Here is a 15,428-nt window from a genome sequence, read left to right as displayed (position 1 = left end):
TTTGAAACTTGTGTATTCTTATCTTTTAACAAAATTATTATTCCAAAAGTAACTTTGTGGGACTGTATTCAGCATTTTGGTCTTTCATTAGAGTTTTTAAAATAGGTTGGATAATAAACTCTAACATAATTAATAGTTTGTTCATTTACTTTAAAGCTATTATTTATTTGTTCACTTTTACTGGGCAAAAATCCCATGTAAATTCATCAATCTACCACAAATTTCAATTCTTTTTCTTAGCCATGGCAATACATAACATTTGAAATCCCCCATTAATACTTATTATACGTAAACTCATGTGCTGAATAATTGCAAGTATGTTCAAATTCGTATCACACGTTAAGTTTCTCTCACGCATGCAAAAAGCAAATGTTCAAATACTAGTTCGTTTGGGAACACACGACTAAATTAAGAAAAAAATTGCAAATACAAGGCATGTATGTAAACACGAAAATCAGATTCAATAGATCATGTAAACACGAAAATAAAATTGATTAACTAGATCCCACACGTCATTATCTTAACTTTGGGACTACTGAGAAGTTCGGACATGAAAACGATATCTACATCATACTTTGTCGCTTGTACGTTTGCTGACCTGTCGATGAGCAAATACTTTATAGATGTACAGAACTCCAAATGATATCAAATCTTAAAAGTATATACTTTATACTGCCGACAAAAGAAAACTATATACTTCGATCATGTAGAGTGTAGATGTTATTATTTAAAACCCGTTTTAAACGTCCAATAGGGCTAGTAATAGATAACTCGCAAAGCCCGTTTTTCATTGGGCTAAACACGTGAATCATGAAGCTAGCTTCAGAGAGTTCATATTATTTTGTAGCAAACACTAAACAGTTTTCACATATATAGTTTTATTATTTTTACCAAAAACCATTACATCAATATACATACTGGAAAATTTTCTCCCTTTTTATTCAAGTAAAATGATAAAAAAAAAAAGCTTTAAAAGGAGGTAAATTTTGAAGAGTAATGAATTTTCTTTCTTTTTTTCAGTTTACACAAATAAAATTAAAAACAGAATCAAACACAAAAGCATGTTAATCCCAAGCAGAAGAAAATAAAACAACAAAAACTTCCAAGCTGAAGACCGAACCAGAGACAAGATCTGATGTTGTAATACAAAGAACCGAACTTCCAAGTTGAAGAAACCAAAAGAGATTTGATTTCTTTTACTTTAACAACCCATCACCGCGCAGTTATAAACAAAGACACCAACATTCTCTTTAACACCAATCACTTTCCAATCCAAGTTCCCATCTCTAGCTCCCGTCTTCGGACACCAAGCATTCACAACAACACCCTCACCGTTACTCCCTCTCTGCCCGCAAACAACCAACAACTGGTCCCCGCACGGCTTAAACGCCAACCCCCAACCGTTGGACGAGTCCACCATCGGCGGCAACCTTCCCATCACTTCCCACTTGTTCCTCTCCTTATCATACCTCTTCACCATGTTGGTCAAGTACTCGAGCGTGAACAGCTCGTTGTTCACCACCACAACGAGAGGCGGAGCCTGCGCCGCTCTGTTCACGTTCGGATACATCCCTTCGATCTTCCTCCACTTCCTCGTCTCAAGATCAAACTCTTCTCCGCAAGTAACCGATACATTAGGGCTCGACATCCCTCCAACAACATAGAATCTCCCGTCCATGAAGAACCCTGAGCACAGTCTCCGAGGCGAATGCATGTTGGGAAGCATCTCCCATCTCCCCGAAGAAGAATCGTAAAGCTCAGCAGACGCTAGTATATTCCCGTTCATATCAGTCCCTCCGGCTACAATAGCGATCCCTCCTAAGCTCCCGGAGGCAAACAAGCAGCGAGGACGGTGCATCCCTTCGCACTTGACCCAGCGCCGAGACCTCAAACCGTACTTCCATATAGCGAACTGAAACAGTTCTCTCCCGAAGACGAGAAGCTCGTCGTCCACGGCCAAAGACTCTTTATCCGCGTGGTTGAAGCACTCGTCGCAGGGCATTTTGGGAAGGACCATCCATTTTTTCTTCGTGGGAGAGAACATTAGCCAGCCTCTAGGGTCGCAGACCATGAAGACGAGATACTCCACTATCCCCAGCTCTTTTCGGAGACCAAAGAGGTGACCAGACTTGATCAGGTTGTTGTACTTTTTGCTCACGCAGGAGAGGGAAGGGTAGTCGGTTCTTGGAACCCAAGCGAGACAGTTTAGAGCGACGTCGTCGATGAGACCGGGGAGAAGCGAGTCGCTTGATCCCAACCGAAGGCGTTGAGCATCATTCTCTACAACAGAAGCAGAGACTTGGCTTCTCTGAGGCGAATGTTCCTCAGCCGCCATTACTGCTAAGAAACCTAAAGAATCCAACCAAAAAAAAAGAAGGGAAAAATACAAACAACAAATCTTTGGCAAGAGTCTTATTCAGGTATCATTACAGGTGATTCTCAGTTGGGAAACTAGTGTCCCAGTATCAATAGACAGATTGCGACCGTTGCTCCAAAACAATCTCCATCTCTTTACTTGTTCCATTAAATCCTCAAACAATCAAAACACACATCCTCAAAACCAGTAGGTTCTTCTGACCAATGCAAAACCCAAATTAATCTGTAGTAATCAATAAGACACACACACAAACTCAGAATCTGGAAAGCTTTTTAATCAAACAAAAAGTAGAAAGAAATGTCAAAAATAGAATCTTTTTGTTCGGATTTAGCACAAGTTCGATCCTTAAACTCAAAAGGCAAACGAAAAATAATGAACAAGAAGAGAAAGCAGATCCGAATCAGAGACTTGATGAAAACTCAATAAAAAAAATCTGAGATTGGGAAATGCGCCCCGCCCAGATCCGAAAAGAGGATTGAAAAAGTCAAACCAATAAAACTGAGAAGACAAGGTTACTTTCCTTACCCGATAAAAACTTCCAATTGGTTGAATTAGATCTCGTTCTCCCGTCTTATTCCGGGGAAACTATTTACCCCTTGAAAAATTCGCCGGCGACCGTCATCGAGTCAAAAAAAGGTATAGAGAGAATGAATAGAAGATTAGTGCGTAACAGAGAGAGAGAGAAACTAAAAACTTGGTTTTGGAGAAGAAGGTTTGCGTTGTAAACAAGTGTGTGTGACCAAAGCCGAACAAAAAAAGAGACAGAACTGTACCTAAAGCAAGCAAGCAGCTTATGTTTGTTTATGTCTTTTTATTCTAATCCTTAAACTTTTTAGATATTTCTATTTTGACCCCCCCAAAAGATTTGTTATGTCTTTTTTTTTCTAAATCAAGAATTTATACTTTTTTTGATGAAAGGATTTGGTGAAACTTTGAGATATATTTGTAGTTAAGAAAATACGAACAAACAACTGACACATTTGTAGCCTGCAAATCATTCTAAAAGGAAGGAGCCAAAGGTTTTCCCTTGGAAGAGTTTAAACCATCTCCTTTATTACTTTTGTAGCACCCAATAAATCAATCTCTGTAGCAACTGATCTTACCTTTGCGTCTTTTTGATTACCAAGAGACTTGCATTCTTTATTACGTGGTGCAAATGAATCTTTGTATATATATATCAAACCCGTCCATGGAAACAAAAATTCAGAGCCTTAAAAATCAGTATCACTCAGTAATTCATTTTCAAAATTATAAAACAACACATCAGACGAACATGACACTTATCTATAGTATATATTAAAGAAAGGAAAAAACAGTAAGTGCAAAGTTTTACGGGGCTGACGTTGACATTCTCTGCATCTATTCTTTAGCTAGCATCTGAGATGTTAGAGATCCCATTAGCTTCTTCTTCTTCTTCTTGCTCAATCTTTAAGGCAGAATTACGTCTTTTGCAGCAACAAATATACTCAGGGACATGACCTTCTTCTTCCATGACCCATGGATGCTCCAACACATTCTTCAGTGTCATTCTCTCGCTCGGATCTGCAACAACAACCAGGTGACGTTCCACCATTAATCCACTAGCATAAATTCAGGGGTTTATAGTTAACTACACCAATAATGATTAAAACAACTCACTCTTGCAAAGGAGACCTTCGATCAAATCTCTTAGGAGAGGATTCAATCCATCCGGGATGGTCAAAGGGTTGTTAACAATCTGTTTAAGAGATAAAAGTACCGGAGGTTTAGGGTTCTTCAAAAACATTCCTTGAGACTCAAGAAAAGCATTGGTCAGAGGCAAAAACCCTTACCTTGTCGTAGGTGTCCTGAAGAGTATCAGCAAGAAACGGGTATTGTCCCAATATCATATGATACAAAGTAACTCCCACTGCCCATGTGTCCGCAGCTCTCCCACTATACGTTACACCTGACACTGATTCCAGAACCCAAGTACAAAAGATATTCGCTTATTCTCTCTTCACACAACTAATGAGTTAGGACAAAGCTTAAAGAGATTAGTAAGGAAACTGACCTAAACAACATTCTGGAGCAGTGAAGACTGGCGTCCCCGGAGATCGTCGCAGTTGATCATCATCATCCTGTAATAACAACCAATTGGATTATACATATCATGTATTGATGAAGATCAAGGATTAAAATGAGTCATTTTTATTACCTTGAATACTTGGCTGACACTGAAATCTCCTATCTTCACTGTGCCGCTGCTAGTGACCAGTAGATTGTCGGGTTTAATGTCCCCGTGAATCACATTCTGTTTATATAATAGTATTAAGACATATAAGGTGATGAACCATGAATCGAGAGAAGAATTGCTAAACAAAGAAGATCATACATGAGCATGAAGGTACATGAGGCCAGCAACTATGTCCCGCAAATACTTTCTAGCAGTTTTCTCCCCAAGAGCACCCGGCGGTCCAGAGCCGTCATACACCCATTTTCCATCAATGTATTCGAGAACTGGGTGAAACCAGAAAGACAGACATTATAAGATAAAGATGCTAAACAAAACAAGCAAAAAAGAGAAGAGAAAAATGGGAGTACCCATGTAAAAATGATCAGTTTCTGGGTCATCTATCACCTCAATGAGATTAACAATGTTAGGATGCTCCAAAATTTTCATAATCATAACCTGAAAGTTATTGAGATAAAAGAAGCCTAAATACAACTTCTCTAAAACGAAACCAATGGAACTGCAACGCATGATACCTCACGAAGAACATCACTCATAGCAGTCTCTGAAGGTGCCACCCTTAACCTTATCAAATGCGACTTGTGAAACGCCTGGAAACCCAAGTATTATATCAAAATATGTCAGAGATCTTTAACCCCTATTAAGTGTTCAAACTAAATATATTGAAGAATATAACATCATAAACGTCAACTAAACAAAAAAAAAAGGTTTCACGAGAGGAGAGAAAGAACACAATAACTTACCTTGATAGCATAATCCTTGCCATCAACAGTGCTTCGATATAAAACCTGTTGTAGATGCCAGAAAAGAACTAAAGTTATTGGATGTTTTTGAATTTGATAGTACTGTAAATGAGTTTCACACTTACCACTTTACCATAGCTACCGGCTCCAATTTTACACACGCGAACGTACTCATTGATCATCTTGTTACCATCTTCATCCTGAAAACAAATCAAACAATAAAGATAAATGCGAACCCTTGCTAGGAAAAGAATATGAGAGAGGCAAGAGAAGTCACATTTACCTCTCCACGGATAAGTTCATTAGTTTCTTTCACAGGAACTTGCCTGCAGATCAATCCATTATCTAATCTATATTTCAAAATCTCCTCAGATCGTTGAGAGCGGCTCTTCTGCTCAACTTCCTCGTCATCTTCCTCATCTTCTCCTCTCACAATGCTAGTTACATCACTATCACATGAGTACGAATATGCATCATCATCGTAGGGCTCTGGAGATTGTCGGGTTCTAGTAGAAGAAGTACCAAAGCACCCAAAGCAACCCATGGTACGGGCAAACAAAAAATTATCACGAAACATGATCCACTCCTCTCCCCCAAAATTAAAACAATATATGTGTTCTTGATTAAAAGATATAAAGTGCTGAAATTAATAGAAGAACCTGTACAAAAAAAAATGACATTAATGTTTAACATAATGACACAAAAGCAGGCTCTGTAATAAATCGAGATCTTACCCCAAGAGATGAAAGGGGTTTAGGTGAAGTTTAGCTATTCCAAAGGATGCCACTCAGCGAGATGAACAGAAGAGCTTGAGAGATCATAACCACTGCATTCGAAACGCGACATGTGTGATGAAACTGCAACCTTATGAAGAAAAGTTTTGTTTTTTTAATCTCCTTCTTCACGTTCAGGAGCAGCGACAACAACTCGTTGACTGCATATCCCCCACAGTTAACTAAGAGCTACAGAGCTTCAACAACCGCCAATAAAGTCAAGATGTGAAATAAAAGTCTTCTGCAGAAAAAAAAAAAGAGAAAGGTCAATCAATATATATCTCATTAAATTCGCTGATACACAACCAATAAGACGGCTTCTTTTATAAAAAAAATTAAAACTTTGTGATTGATTCACGACGAAGAAAGGTGTTAACTTTTTCAATCCAAGCGATCGAAATCAACGGTCTAGATGTAAATCGAATAATGCGAGAGTATATAATATAACAAACCCAGAATCTCCAGAAGAAAACCCTAATCTCGGAATCTCGATTGTAGCAGAAGAAGAAAAACTCAAAAAATCCCAGAAGCAGATTACGAAGGAGATTGAGAGTATTCGGAGATAAAGATCGAATCTTACATTCAGACTGGCTTTGGGGATTCGATCGGAGAAGAAGAAAATGAGCGTCGTCGTCGTCGTAGTCGTGCGTGAGATTAGGACCAACAAATATGAAAGCCTTTGGACCGATACTCTCTCTCTCCCCTTCTGTGTCTTTTTTTATTTTCCTTATTTTGGGTTTATATATTTGAGTAAATTAGCTAAATATACTAACAAAGGTGGGATATAATGGGGGGAAAATGGTAATGTTGGGGGAAGAAAATTGGAGGGATATAGAGTATGAAGTGCAAATAGGGAAAAAGTGGTGTGTAGGGAGTACAAATTCTCTATATATTTTTCGTTTAATTTTTAGAAAAGGAGGAGTTATATATTCAAACTTTACCAGCTAACGTGACAAATATTTATAAACAAAAGTGTTTTTTGTTGTAAAAGTAAAAAGTACCACCTGCTAGGCTGCTACCTACCTGGAGTAGTTTTTTTTCTTTAGAGATCCAGCAACTATAAAGTAAAAAGTAGGTTGTTTAAAGTGATTTATATCATCTTCTTAACGAAAAGAAGAAGAATTAAATAAATTTCTCTCTATATTTACTTCAGTTTCACTAATGTTTTTTGTGTTTGTTTTTGAACATTAACAGAAAATTTTTATTCAAAATTTTATGATCTTTAGTTCTTTAATAGTAATAGACTTATAGTCTATCTCACACTCAGAAATGAATTAAAGAGTGGAAAACTGGAAACTATTATACTTTCAATTTTTTCATCTATATATAATTTTTTGTAAGGTTTTTGATACACTTTTCTCATACTTTAATTGGTCATCTGAGGCAAAAAATTGTAAGATTGATTGACAGAAACAGAATATCTTCTACGAAGTACTACCTCAAGCCCCGCTTGCTTGGGTTGATGCAGAAATGGTTTAGTGTACATTGATAATCTTTAAAGCTTAGTTTGAAATAGATTCTTTTTGAACTCATTCTTTGTACATATATTTTTTTCTCATCATAATCAATAAATTTAATATTTCATCAAAAAAAGATTGATTGACTGAACATTGACAAACAAACTTTAACTGAAACTGAAATACTTATGTTCTAATACCATATAAATAATAAATTTAAAATTTAAAAATAAATTTAATTTACACTATTTAACATTTACACCAAAAAAAATTAATTTACACTTATAAATTCTCTTAAAATGAAGCATTGCTATATATATATATATAACTTTTATTTTAAAAAAAATCACGACTTTCTTGTAAGGCATTTATATATATATATATAATCAAATAAATTTTTATAAAAAATTCACATATACCACTATATAATAAAAATCGTAAGATGTATTTTCTTTATAAAGATGTCTTCAATTTTCTAAATTACGAGAAATCATGTTTTACGAGCTTTTTAACTTAGAATTTTGCAGGTATTGATTTAGTGTACGAAACATGTTAACCTAAAATTAGTGTTTTGAAAACCGGACAGAACCGGCTAGTCGGACTTGTGGACTTGTTGGACTCTAACTCATTCTTCTAACTAATTTCAGATTGTGTTAAAAATTTGATTTCACTAAAACAATCAAACTTGGTAAAAATCAGTGATCTAGTTTGATATTAAAATCTGATTGTTTTCAATTTCAAATAAAAAATGATATAAAGTTTTAACAAAATAGTATATATATATATATATATATATAATTTAAAATTAGATTAAAATTTGAAATCTGGTTGAACCAATCTGACCATTAAACCAATTATAATATCGAATCAATGTCCGGTCTAGTTTTTAAAACAGTGCCTAAAACTATACGTACAACTAATTAAACATTTTTATGTGATGATGTGAATAAGATTTTAAAACTTGTGTTTCTTTTACAAATAAAAAAAGAACGATTTGTATACATTTTTAATTTATTTTCAGGGACAAAATATTAATATCGTGGGCGGCGAAAGAAACACAAAACAAATGGGGCAAAGAAATTGTCGCCACTCGCAACAAAAGCCTTGCCTTTGTCTGAGTCCATACACACAAGAGCTCTATTTAGTGGTGTTCATCTGACACACACACACACTCTCTCCCTCTATCTCTCTATCTCTCATCACGCCGCCGCAGCAATGACCGTGGGAGTATTAGCTTTACAAGGCTCTTTCAACGAGCACATCGCGGCTCTGCGGCGGCTCGGCGTCCAAGGAATCGAGATTAGGAAGGCGGAGCAGCTTCTCACCGTTTCATCTCTCATAATCCCCGGCGGCGAGAGCACCACCATGGCCAAACTCGCCGAGTACCACAACCTGGTCCTCTCTCTCTCTCTCTCCAGAATCTTACGTTGTTTTTTTTTTTCCAGTAATCCAATAGTCTGGGATTGAAATATATATTTGGTTTAGCGAGGACCCACTTTGCTGAAACAAGGAAAGGTTTCTCCTTTATGCGTCTGTTGAAATGAATCTGGCGTTTATCATTAATCAGGCAATTTAGAATTTGAGATTTTTGTATCAATTAAACTTCTTTTGTTCCAAAGTTCTGATCTTTTTGTGGAAATGATTTCTTTTTGATCGTAACTCAGTTTGGCTTTGAGATTGAAAAATGAGGACTTTTAATTTACAAGTACATAACTCAGTCTGTGACCCTTATGGCTTAGTCGATGAAACTAATCTGAAGGAGTTAGTCCTGAGGACAAGTAGTTATGCAGGTCTCTGGTGTGTTCTGATTTTCTTTCATTTTGCTGCTTTGAAGTTTCCGGCTCTACGTGAGTTTGTCAAGACAGGGAAACCTGTATGGGGGACATGCGCTGGTCTTATCTTCTTGGCAGACAGAGCCGTTGGTTAGTACTCAATGGACTCATCTTCCCATCAAGTTGTGTTGTGACATGATTAAGAAAACAAAATCAAGAAAATGTTGAAAACTTTTCAGGTCAGAAAGAGGGAGGTCAAGAACTAGTAGGTGGCCTTGACTGCACCGTGCATAGGAACTTCTTTGGCAGCCAGGTAAAAACAAATCTCAAGACTGTTCTTCAATAATACAGGTTTGCAAAAGCTTGGTTTCAACGTTTTCTTGTTTATGTGTAGATTCAAAGTTTTGAAGCTGATATCTCTGTACCTATTCTAACATCTAAAGAAGGTGGGCCAGAGACGTTCCGAGGAGTCTTCATACGTGCTCCAGCTGTTCTCGACGTTGGCCCTGATGTCGAAGTCTTAGCGCATTATCCCGTCCCATCAAACAAGGTCTTGTATTCAAGCTCCACTGTCCAAATCCAAGAGGTTTGCTTCTTTTTGCACCTATGCTCATGAAAACGATTACGTTCTTTTTTAATGAGGACATATATGAATCTCGTTTTCTGTCTTTTCAGGAAGATGCTCTTCCTGAAACGAACGTCATTGTTGCTGTAAAGCAAAGAAACTTGTTAGCAACTGCGTTTCATCCCGAGTTAACCGCAGACACGCGTTGGTATTTACTTTAATTCTTTTCCTTGTCTTTTAATTTCTTGGTTATGGTTATTATGATCTGGTATGCTTTGATTTTTACTCTTTTATGGTCAATATATTTCACAGGCACAGTTATTTCATGAAGATGGCGAAAGAGATGGAACAAGGAGCTTCTTCAAGCAGTAGTGGAACTATTGTTTCTGTTGGAGAAACCAGCGAGCAAGCTAAGCCTGATATTCCTATATATCAGTAACTAAAAGTAGAGAGAAGACACTCACTTCTCTTGAAATAAAAAAAAACTATAGAAAAGTGTCAGATTCTTTTGATGTTTCGGAAAGAAAATGTCAATCTAGTTTGCATTTATCACACAAGAAAATTTCACAACGAGTCATGTACTTGTTTTCTTGACACAACTTTGTATACCGTTGAATCAAACCGGTTTAGTTGGTTCAGTTTTGTTTGTGCCTTGTGAAATTGTGACTGTTTATTTGGCCAAGAACTCCGATTCAACTGGCAGCTTCTCACTTCTCAGACAGAAGAAACAGGACAGGACTTTGATGGTATTATTCGGTTTTGGTGTTTGGTTCAAGAGTTTAGATGCTAAATGGTTGATTATAAACCGGTCAACTGTTATGGCGTGTTTGACTTTTCTTTGGTATCTTGGAAAGGTGCATGCTTGTTGGAGTGGGCGGTTTGTGGACCAATAAAAGTGAATAACACAGTTTCTTGGAATACACACATTTACAGACATGTAGGGGCTTTCTTCTTCATTTAAGGCATCCTCACGTTCTAGCTTACTCGTTTCTTGGACAGAAAGGCATCAAGAACAAACAATTATGTTATCTTTCATAAAAGTTTATAGAGTAATATATTGATGTCGGTCGTAACACTTGGAAGAAAATTTTGAATTTAAACAAAAAGTAACACAGAATAGAAATGAATTTTGGATTGTTACCAACCTTATTATAGTGGATCAATTTATAAATTTTAAAAGGAAAAGTGAATAAATATGAAATAACGTTTTGATCATGAAGCTTAAAGAAATGGGTGAATAACAATGTGAACATATAAATACGTAAGTTTTTGATAAAATTAAATTAATCTTCTAGCTAATAGTTTTGATGTTGACGCTTTCATCAAGTAGGGCTTTTTGACTTGAGATGAACTCAAAGGAGTCGGCTTCTTTCTTAAGATGAAGCAAGAGATATATTATCATATGAGGTTTTGAAATGTCAACTCATTTCTCTCTTCACTCTATAAAATCCCTCCTCCTGCAACAACATTCCACCACAAGAAGAAAAAAAACATCTTAAGAAACAAAATAAGAAGAATCCAAATAAGAAGACTTCAACTTGAGAGATGGAGCACAGAAAGTCATATGTGCTTGCAGCTCTCTTCGCATTGCTTCTCTTGACCGAAGTTGTCATTGCTGCTAGCGATGGCGGCAAAGGCAACGGTAACAACGGGCAAGGTGGACAAGTAGACAAGGGTAACGGAGGTTATGATGGTAAAGGCAAAGGTAATGGTAATGGTAATGGTAATGGTAACGGTAACGGTAACGGTCCAAAGGACAAGGAGAAGAAGGATAAGGACAAGAAGGACAAGGAAAGGAAGGAGAAAGAGAAGAAGGACAAGGAGGAAAAAGCAAAGAAGGACAAGGAGAGGAAGGAAAAGGAGAAGAAGGAAAAAGAGAGGAAGGAGAAAGAGAAGAGGGACAAGGAGCAGAGTGAAGCAGCTGCTAGATACAGGATGCTTTCACCGTTGCGTACAGGACAAGAGCAGGCCATGTGCCAGGGTCAGAGTGCATGTTATTACAAGACTCTTGTGTGTCCTGGTGAATGCCCCAAGAGGAAGCCCACCAAGAACAGAAACACTAAAGGTTGCTTCATTGATTGCACCAGCAAATGCGAAGCTACATGCAAATGTAAGTGCATTCTATTACAATCAGTCTCCTTTGCTTCTCACACAAGTAACAAGAACATATATAGATTACTTGTGGTACAAGGAAGGGGTTGTTAACTTACACACCAAGTAACTTTTTTTTTTTTACAGGGAGAAAAACTAACTGCAACGGGTACGGTTCTCTCTGCTACGACCCTAGATTTGTTGGAGGAGATGGTAGGATGTTCTATTTCCATGGATCCAAAGGAGGAAACTTTGCGATCGTTTCAGACAACAACCTCCAGATCAACGCTCACTTCATCGGTACAAGACCCGTTGGAAGAACAAGAGACTTCACATGGGTTCAAGCCCTAAATGTCATGTTCGAAAACCACAAGCTCGTGATCACAGCCAACAAAGTGACTCAATGGGATGAAAACACCGACGCCTTTACCATCAGACACAACGACGAACTCATCACACTACCTGAAGATGAACAATCCGAATGGAGGGCAAATTCAGGACAAAGAGAGATCGTCATCGAAAGAACCGACGAGAGAAACAGCGTGAGAGTACTTGTCTCTGGTCTTGTTCAGATGGACATCAAAGTGAGACCAATAGGGAAAGAAGAAGACAGAGTTCACAACTACCAGTTGCCTCAGGATGATGCTTTTGCTCATCTTGAGACTCAGTTCAAGTTCTTAGACCTAAGCGAGTTCGTTGAGGGTGTTTTGGGGAAAACCTACCGTCCTGATTACGTTAGCACGGCCAAGACTGGTGTCCCAATGCCTGTGATGGGAGGAGAAGACAAGTATCAAACGCCTTCTCTGTTCTCTCCTACTTGCAGACTCTGCAGGTTTAAGCCTCAAGAACAACCCCTCTCTGCTGATATCTAATGAAAAGAAAGATAAGTATGGAAACTTCTATCTTTTTTATTAATTTCATGCAAAATTCATATTTTATATGTTTTGTTTGAAAAATATTTATATTCATGAAAAGTAATGTAATAAAGAGCCAAGAATATATTTGGCTAGTTTCCAATGTTTTTGAGGGTTTAAGAAATGTAAGACGTTTCTTGCGCCAGAAGCAAACCCTTGATTTCTGAATTTTCCCTTGTTGCTTTGTTGTGTGTTTCAATACGAATACGTTTTAAAAAATAAGTATAAAATAACTATACTGTGTGTATATTCAGGCATTTGAATATGAGATTGTATTTCTTGGATCCAGTTTTTTGTATCTTCTTCAGTACTTTGGAAGCAAGTGTATTTCTGGGGGTTTTCAAGAACAACTGGAGATGCTTAAAGGACACTACTCTTTTCGTTAGAACTTATAAATCAAAAACAAAAATTAGATTTAAATAATCAAATAAGTCAGTACTAATAAAAATAGGGTTGCAATTTTCTAGGCATAGATTCATGTGAACAAGTAAATTAAATTATGTTACAGATCACATGAGTACATGACTTCAAATACCAATCTACTTGTAAAATTATAATCATATGAAATAATGTCAACTCCATAATGAATAAATTGCATGTGTAGATCCCGTCTTCAATGGCTCTCACTAGCTTCTCAGCCCCTTGATCTACGAATAGATATTGTGGAAAAACATATATAATCCATGGCGCACAGATATAGTGAAAAAGTTGAAATGCTCTATATTTACAGGAACACCATAACATATTTATGTTATACATCGCCGTAAAAAGATGTAAACGCATTTCAAGTTCAAACGTTTGTTCTAAAGCATTCCAGTGACTTGAAAATAGGTCATATTAAGTACTAACACAACATTCTACAAATGCATCAACTTTTTGATGTTACATTTCTCTAAACTACCAAGTAACAACCCTTTTTATTTTTTTTTGGTGCAAAACCCTTTTTTTTTATGGTCTAATGGATTCACACTTTGTAGTTACCAAACTTATCTTCTTCTTTTTTTTCTCAAGTAATTAAATATTCAAGTCAAGGTTTTGAATCGAGTAGTGGTTCTCCCAAAGGATTTAATAAACAAAAGGTCGAAGCTGTTTCTTCATGTGGTTTGATCAAATCAGGACCGTTAATTAAGCCGCTCTCTGCTGCTAACTTCCAGCCTATCTTCTCTATAAGAACACTCCCTCCACTTCTCTCAAATCAAAATACAAATAAATCTAAAAACTAAACACTCTTTTCTTTTCTCAAGACGTTAGCATCTTGAAGAACAAGAAACATGTCGCGAGTCCTAGTGATTTTCATCGTTCTTGTCTCTGTTTCAGCCGTTTCAGCAGCAAAGAAAGGTGCTTATGATGCAGCTTCAACGAACTACAAGGTGTTGTCTCCACTTGGCTCAGGCCAAGAACGAGTTCAATGCTTGGCGAGAGGATACTGCAGCCAGAAGATCCTCATTTGTCCCAAGGAATGCCCCCAAAGGAAACCTCAGATGAACAAGAAGGAAAAAGCATGTTTCATCGATTGTAGCAGCAAATGTGAAGTTACATGCAAATGTAAGTGTCACAAAATGTATTTTGTAACTCTTATGGATGTGAGACTCCTAACACATTTGGACTTGTGTGTGTTGTTTGAGCAGGGAGGATAGCAAACTGCAATGGATATGGTTCTTTATGTTACGATCCAAGATTTGTAGGAGGAGATGGAACGATGTTCTACTTCCACGGAAACAAAGACGGCAACTTCGCCATCGTCTCTGACGAGAATCTTCAAATCAACGCACATTTTATCGGTACAAGACCTGCTGGTAGAACCAGAGACTTCACATGGGTCCAAGCCTTCTCAGTCATGTTCGATACTCACAACCTAGTCATCGCTGCCAAGAAGGTTTCCTCTTGGGACGACTCTGTAGACTCTCTTGTCGTGAGATGGAACGGGGAAGAAGTTGAAGTCCCCACAGGAGGTGAAGCGGAGTGGAGAATCAATCTTGAAGAAAGGGAAGTTGTTGTTGAGAGAACTGATGTGAGGAATAACGTGAGAGTCACGGTATCTGGTATTGTTCAGATGGATATTAAGGTTAGACCAATAGGGAAAGAGGAAGACAGAGTTCATAACTATCAGTTGCCTGAAGGTGATGTCTTTGCTCATCTTGAGACTCAGTTTAAGTTCTTTAGCTTGAGTGATCTCGTTGAGGGTGTGTTGGGGAAAACATATAGGCCTGGATACGTTAGTCCGGTTAAGATTGGAGTCCCTATGCCAATGATGGGTGGAGAAGACAAGTATCAGACTCCTTCTCTGTTCTCACCTCTCTGTAATGTCTGCAGGTTCCAAGGCAAACCTGGTCCTGGAGTGGCTAAGTACTAACTGTTCAAAGATCTGTTTGTTTTTTGTTAATCGAAATGTGTTTACTTTGTAGTGTTTAAGCATCGTAAAATCAAGATGTTCTGTGTCTTTTGGTTTTTATTTGGATTCAATACCTAATAAGAATGATTTTCTTCTGTTTTTTTTTTCTTGTTCATATTCATCGTTTCTTGT

The 15,428-nt window shown here is 37.3% G+C and overlaps 5 protein-coding genes across 6 annotated transcripts; 3 read left to right on the top strand and 2 right to left on the bottom strand.

Moving 5' to 3' along the window:
* Positions 1 to 984: 984 nt before the first annotated feature.
* LOC106371610 (F-box/kelch-repeat protein At5g60570) lies at positions 985 to 3,157 on the bottom strand. Its single transcript, XM_048743031.1, has 2 exons — positions 2,903 to 3,157; positions 985 to 2,599 (listed from the first exon to the last, which is right to left on the bottom strand). The coding sequence occupies exon 2, from the start codon at positions 2,333 to 2,335 to the stop codon at positions 1,202 to 1,204; it is 1,134 nt and encodes a 377-aa protein (XP_048598988.1). The 5' UTR covers positions 2,336 to 2,599; positions 2,903 to 3,157; the 3' UTR covers positions 985 to 1,201.
* A 368-nt stretch (positions 3,158 to 3,525) lies between these two features.
* LOC106371608 (serine/threonine-protein kinase GRIK2) lies at positions 3,526 to 6,848 on the bottom strand. The gene is made up of 13 exons (XM_013811686.3): positions 6,686 to 6,848; positions 6,067 to 6,346; positions 5,616 to 5,991; positions 5,458 to 5,532; positions 5,333 to 5,377; positions 5,105 to 5,179; positions 4,940 to 5,027; positions 4,731 to 4,855; positions 4,554 to 4,649; positions 4,410 to 4,476; positions 4,189 to 4,310; positions 4,016 to 4,094; positions 3,526 to 3,919 (listed from the first exon to the last, which is right to left on the bottom strand). Exons 3-13 carry the CDS (start codon positions 5,907 to 5,909, stop codon positions 3,744 to 3,746), a joined length of 1,242 nt encoding a protein of 413 aa, XP_013667140.2. The 5' UTR covers positions 5,910 to 5,991; positions 6,067 to 6,346; positions 6,686 to 6,848; the 3' UTR covers positions 3,526 to 3,743.
* A 1,778-nt stretch (positions 6,849 to 8,626) lies between these two features.
* LOC106371607 (probable pyridoxal 5'-phosphate synthase subunit PDX2) lies at positions 8,627 to 10,537 on the top strand. The gene is made up of 6 exons (XM_013811685.3): positions 8,627 to 8,957; positions 9,397 to 9,484; positions 9,574 to 9,647; positions 9,729 to 9,920; positions 10,010 to 10,107; positions 10,212 to 10,537. The coding sequence occupies exons 1-6, from the start codon at positions 8,778 to 8,780 to the stop codon at positions 10,336 to 10,338; spliced, it is 759 nt and encodes a 252-aa protein (XP_013667139.1). The 5' UTR covers positions 8,627 to 8,777; the 3' UTR covers positions 10,339 to 10,537.
* Positions 10,538 to 11,174: 637 nt separating this feature from the next.
* LOC106370389 lies at positions 11,175 to 13,177 on the top strand. Of its 2 annotated transcripts, XM_048743030.1 has the most exons (3): positions 11,590 to 11,646; positions 11,778 to 12,009; positions 12,138 to 13,177. In XM_048743030.1, exons 1-3 carry the CDS (start codon positions 11,590 to 11,592, stop codon positions 12,860 to 12,862), a joined length of 1,014 nt encoding a protein of 337 aa, XP_048598987.1. In that variant the 3' UTR covers positions 12,863 to 13,177. The 2 variants fall into 2 exon arrangements, with proteins under 2 accessions (XP_013665858.2, XP_048598987.1); XM_013810404.3 differs by having other exon boundaries at positions 11,175 to 12,009; positions 12,138 to 13,165.
* Positions 13,178 to 13,821: 644 nt separating this feature from the next.
* On the top strand, positions 13,822 to 15,395 carry LOC106370388. The gene is made up of 2 exons (XM_013810403.3): positions 13,822 to 14,449; positions 14,533 to 15,395. The coding sequence occupies exons 1-2, from the start codon at positions 14,176 to 14,178 to the stop codon at positions 15,255 to 15,257; spliced, it is 999 nt and encodes a 332-aa protein (XP_013665857.2). The 5' UTR covers positions 13,822 to 14,175; the 3' UTR covers positions 15,258 to 15,395.
* The last annotated feature ends 33 nt before the right edge of the window (positions 15,396 to 15,428 follow it).

Source organism: Brassica napus, chromosome A10, assembly GCF_020379485.1.
Source record: "Brassica napus cultivar Da-Ae chromosome A10, Da-Ae, whole genome shotgun sequence".
Lineage (NCBI taxonomy): Eukaryota > Viridiplantae > Streptophyta > Magnoliopsida > Brassicales > Brassicaceae > Brassica > Brassica napus.
Note: the sequence above shows the minus strand (reverse complement) of the source record. Positions and strands in the feature narration are given on the sequence as shown.

What these genes read in the sequence shown, in the direction of transcription:
- LOC106370388 (XM_013810403.3), top strand. Translation starts at nt 14,176, where the DNA reads ATGTCGCGAGTCCTAGTGATTTTCATCGTTCTTGTCTCTGTTTCAGCC. An exon ending in ATGTGAAGTTACATGCAAAT is followed by an intron (nt 14,450 to 14,532) that starts GTAAGTGTCACA and finishes TTGTTTGAGCAG; the next exon opens with GGAGGATAGCAAACTGCAAT.
- LOC106371610 (XM_048743031.1), bottom strand. Translation starts at nt 2,335, where the DNA reads ATGGCGGCTGAGGAACATTCGCCTCAGAGAAGCCAAGTCTCTGCTTCT.
- LOC106371608 (XM_013811686.3), bottom strand. Translation starts at nt 5,909, where the DNA reads ATGTTTCGTGATAATTTTTTGTTTGCCCGTACCATGGGTTGCTTTGGG. An exon ending in ATGAACTTATCCGTGGAGAG is followed by an intron (nt 5,533 to 5,615) that starts GTAAATGTGACT and finishes ATTTGTTTTCAG; the next exon opens with GATGAAGATGGTAACAAGAT. An exon ending in GCAAGGATTATGCTATCAAG is followed by an intron (nt 5,180 to 5,332) that starts GTAAGTTATTGT and finishes TTGGGTTTCCAG; the next exon opens with GCGTTTCACAAGTCGCATTT.
- LOC106370389 (XM_013810404.3), top strand. Translation starts at nt 11,445, where the DNA reads ATGGAGCACAGAAAGTCATATGTGCTTGCAGCTCTCTTCGCATTGCTT. An exon ending in ATGCGAAGCTACATGCAAAT is followed by an intron (nt 12,010 to 12,137) that starts GTAAGTGCATTC and finishes TTTTTTTTACAG; the next exon opens with GGAGAAAAACTAACTGCAAC.
- LOC106371607 (XM_013811685.3), top strand. Translation starts at nt 8,778, where the DNA reads ATGACCGTGGGAGTATTAGCTTTACAAGGCTCTTTCAACGAGCACATC. An exon ending in TCGCCGAGTACCACAACCTG is followed by an intron (nt 8,958 to 9,396) that starts GTCCTCTCTCTC and finishes GCTGCTTTGAAG; the next exon opens with TTTCCGGCTCTACGTGAGTT. An exon ending in CCACTGTCCAAATCCAAGAG is followed by an intron (nt 9,921 to 10,009) that starts GTTTGCTTCTTT and finishes CTGTCTTTTCAG; the next exon opens with GAAGATGCTCTTCCTGAAAC.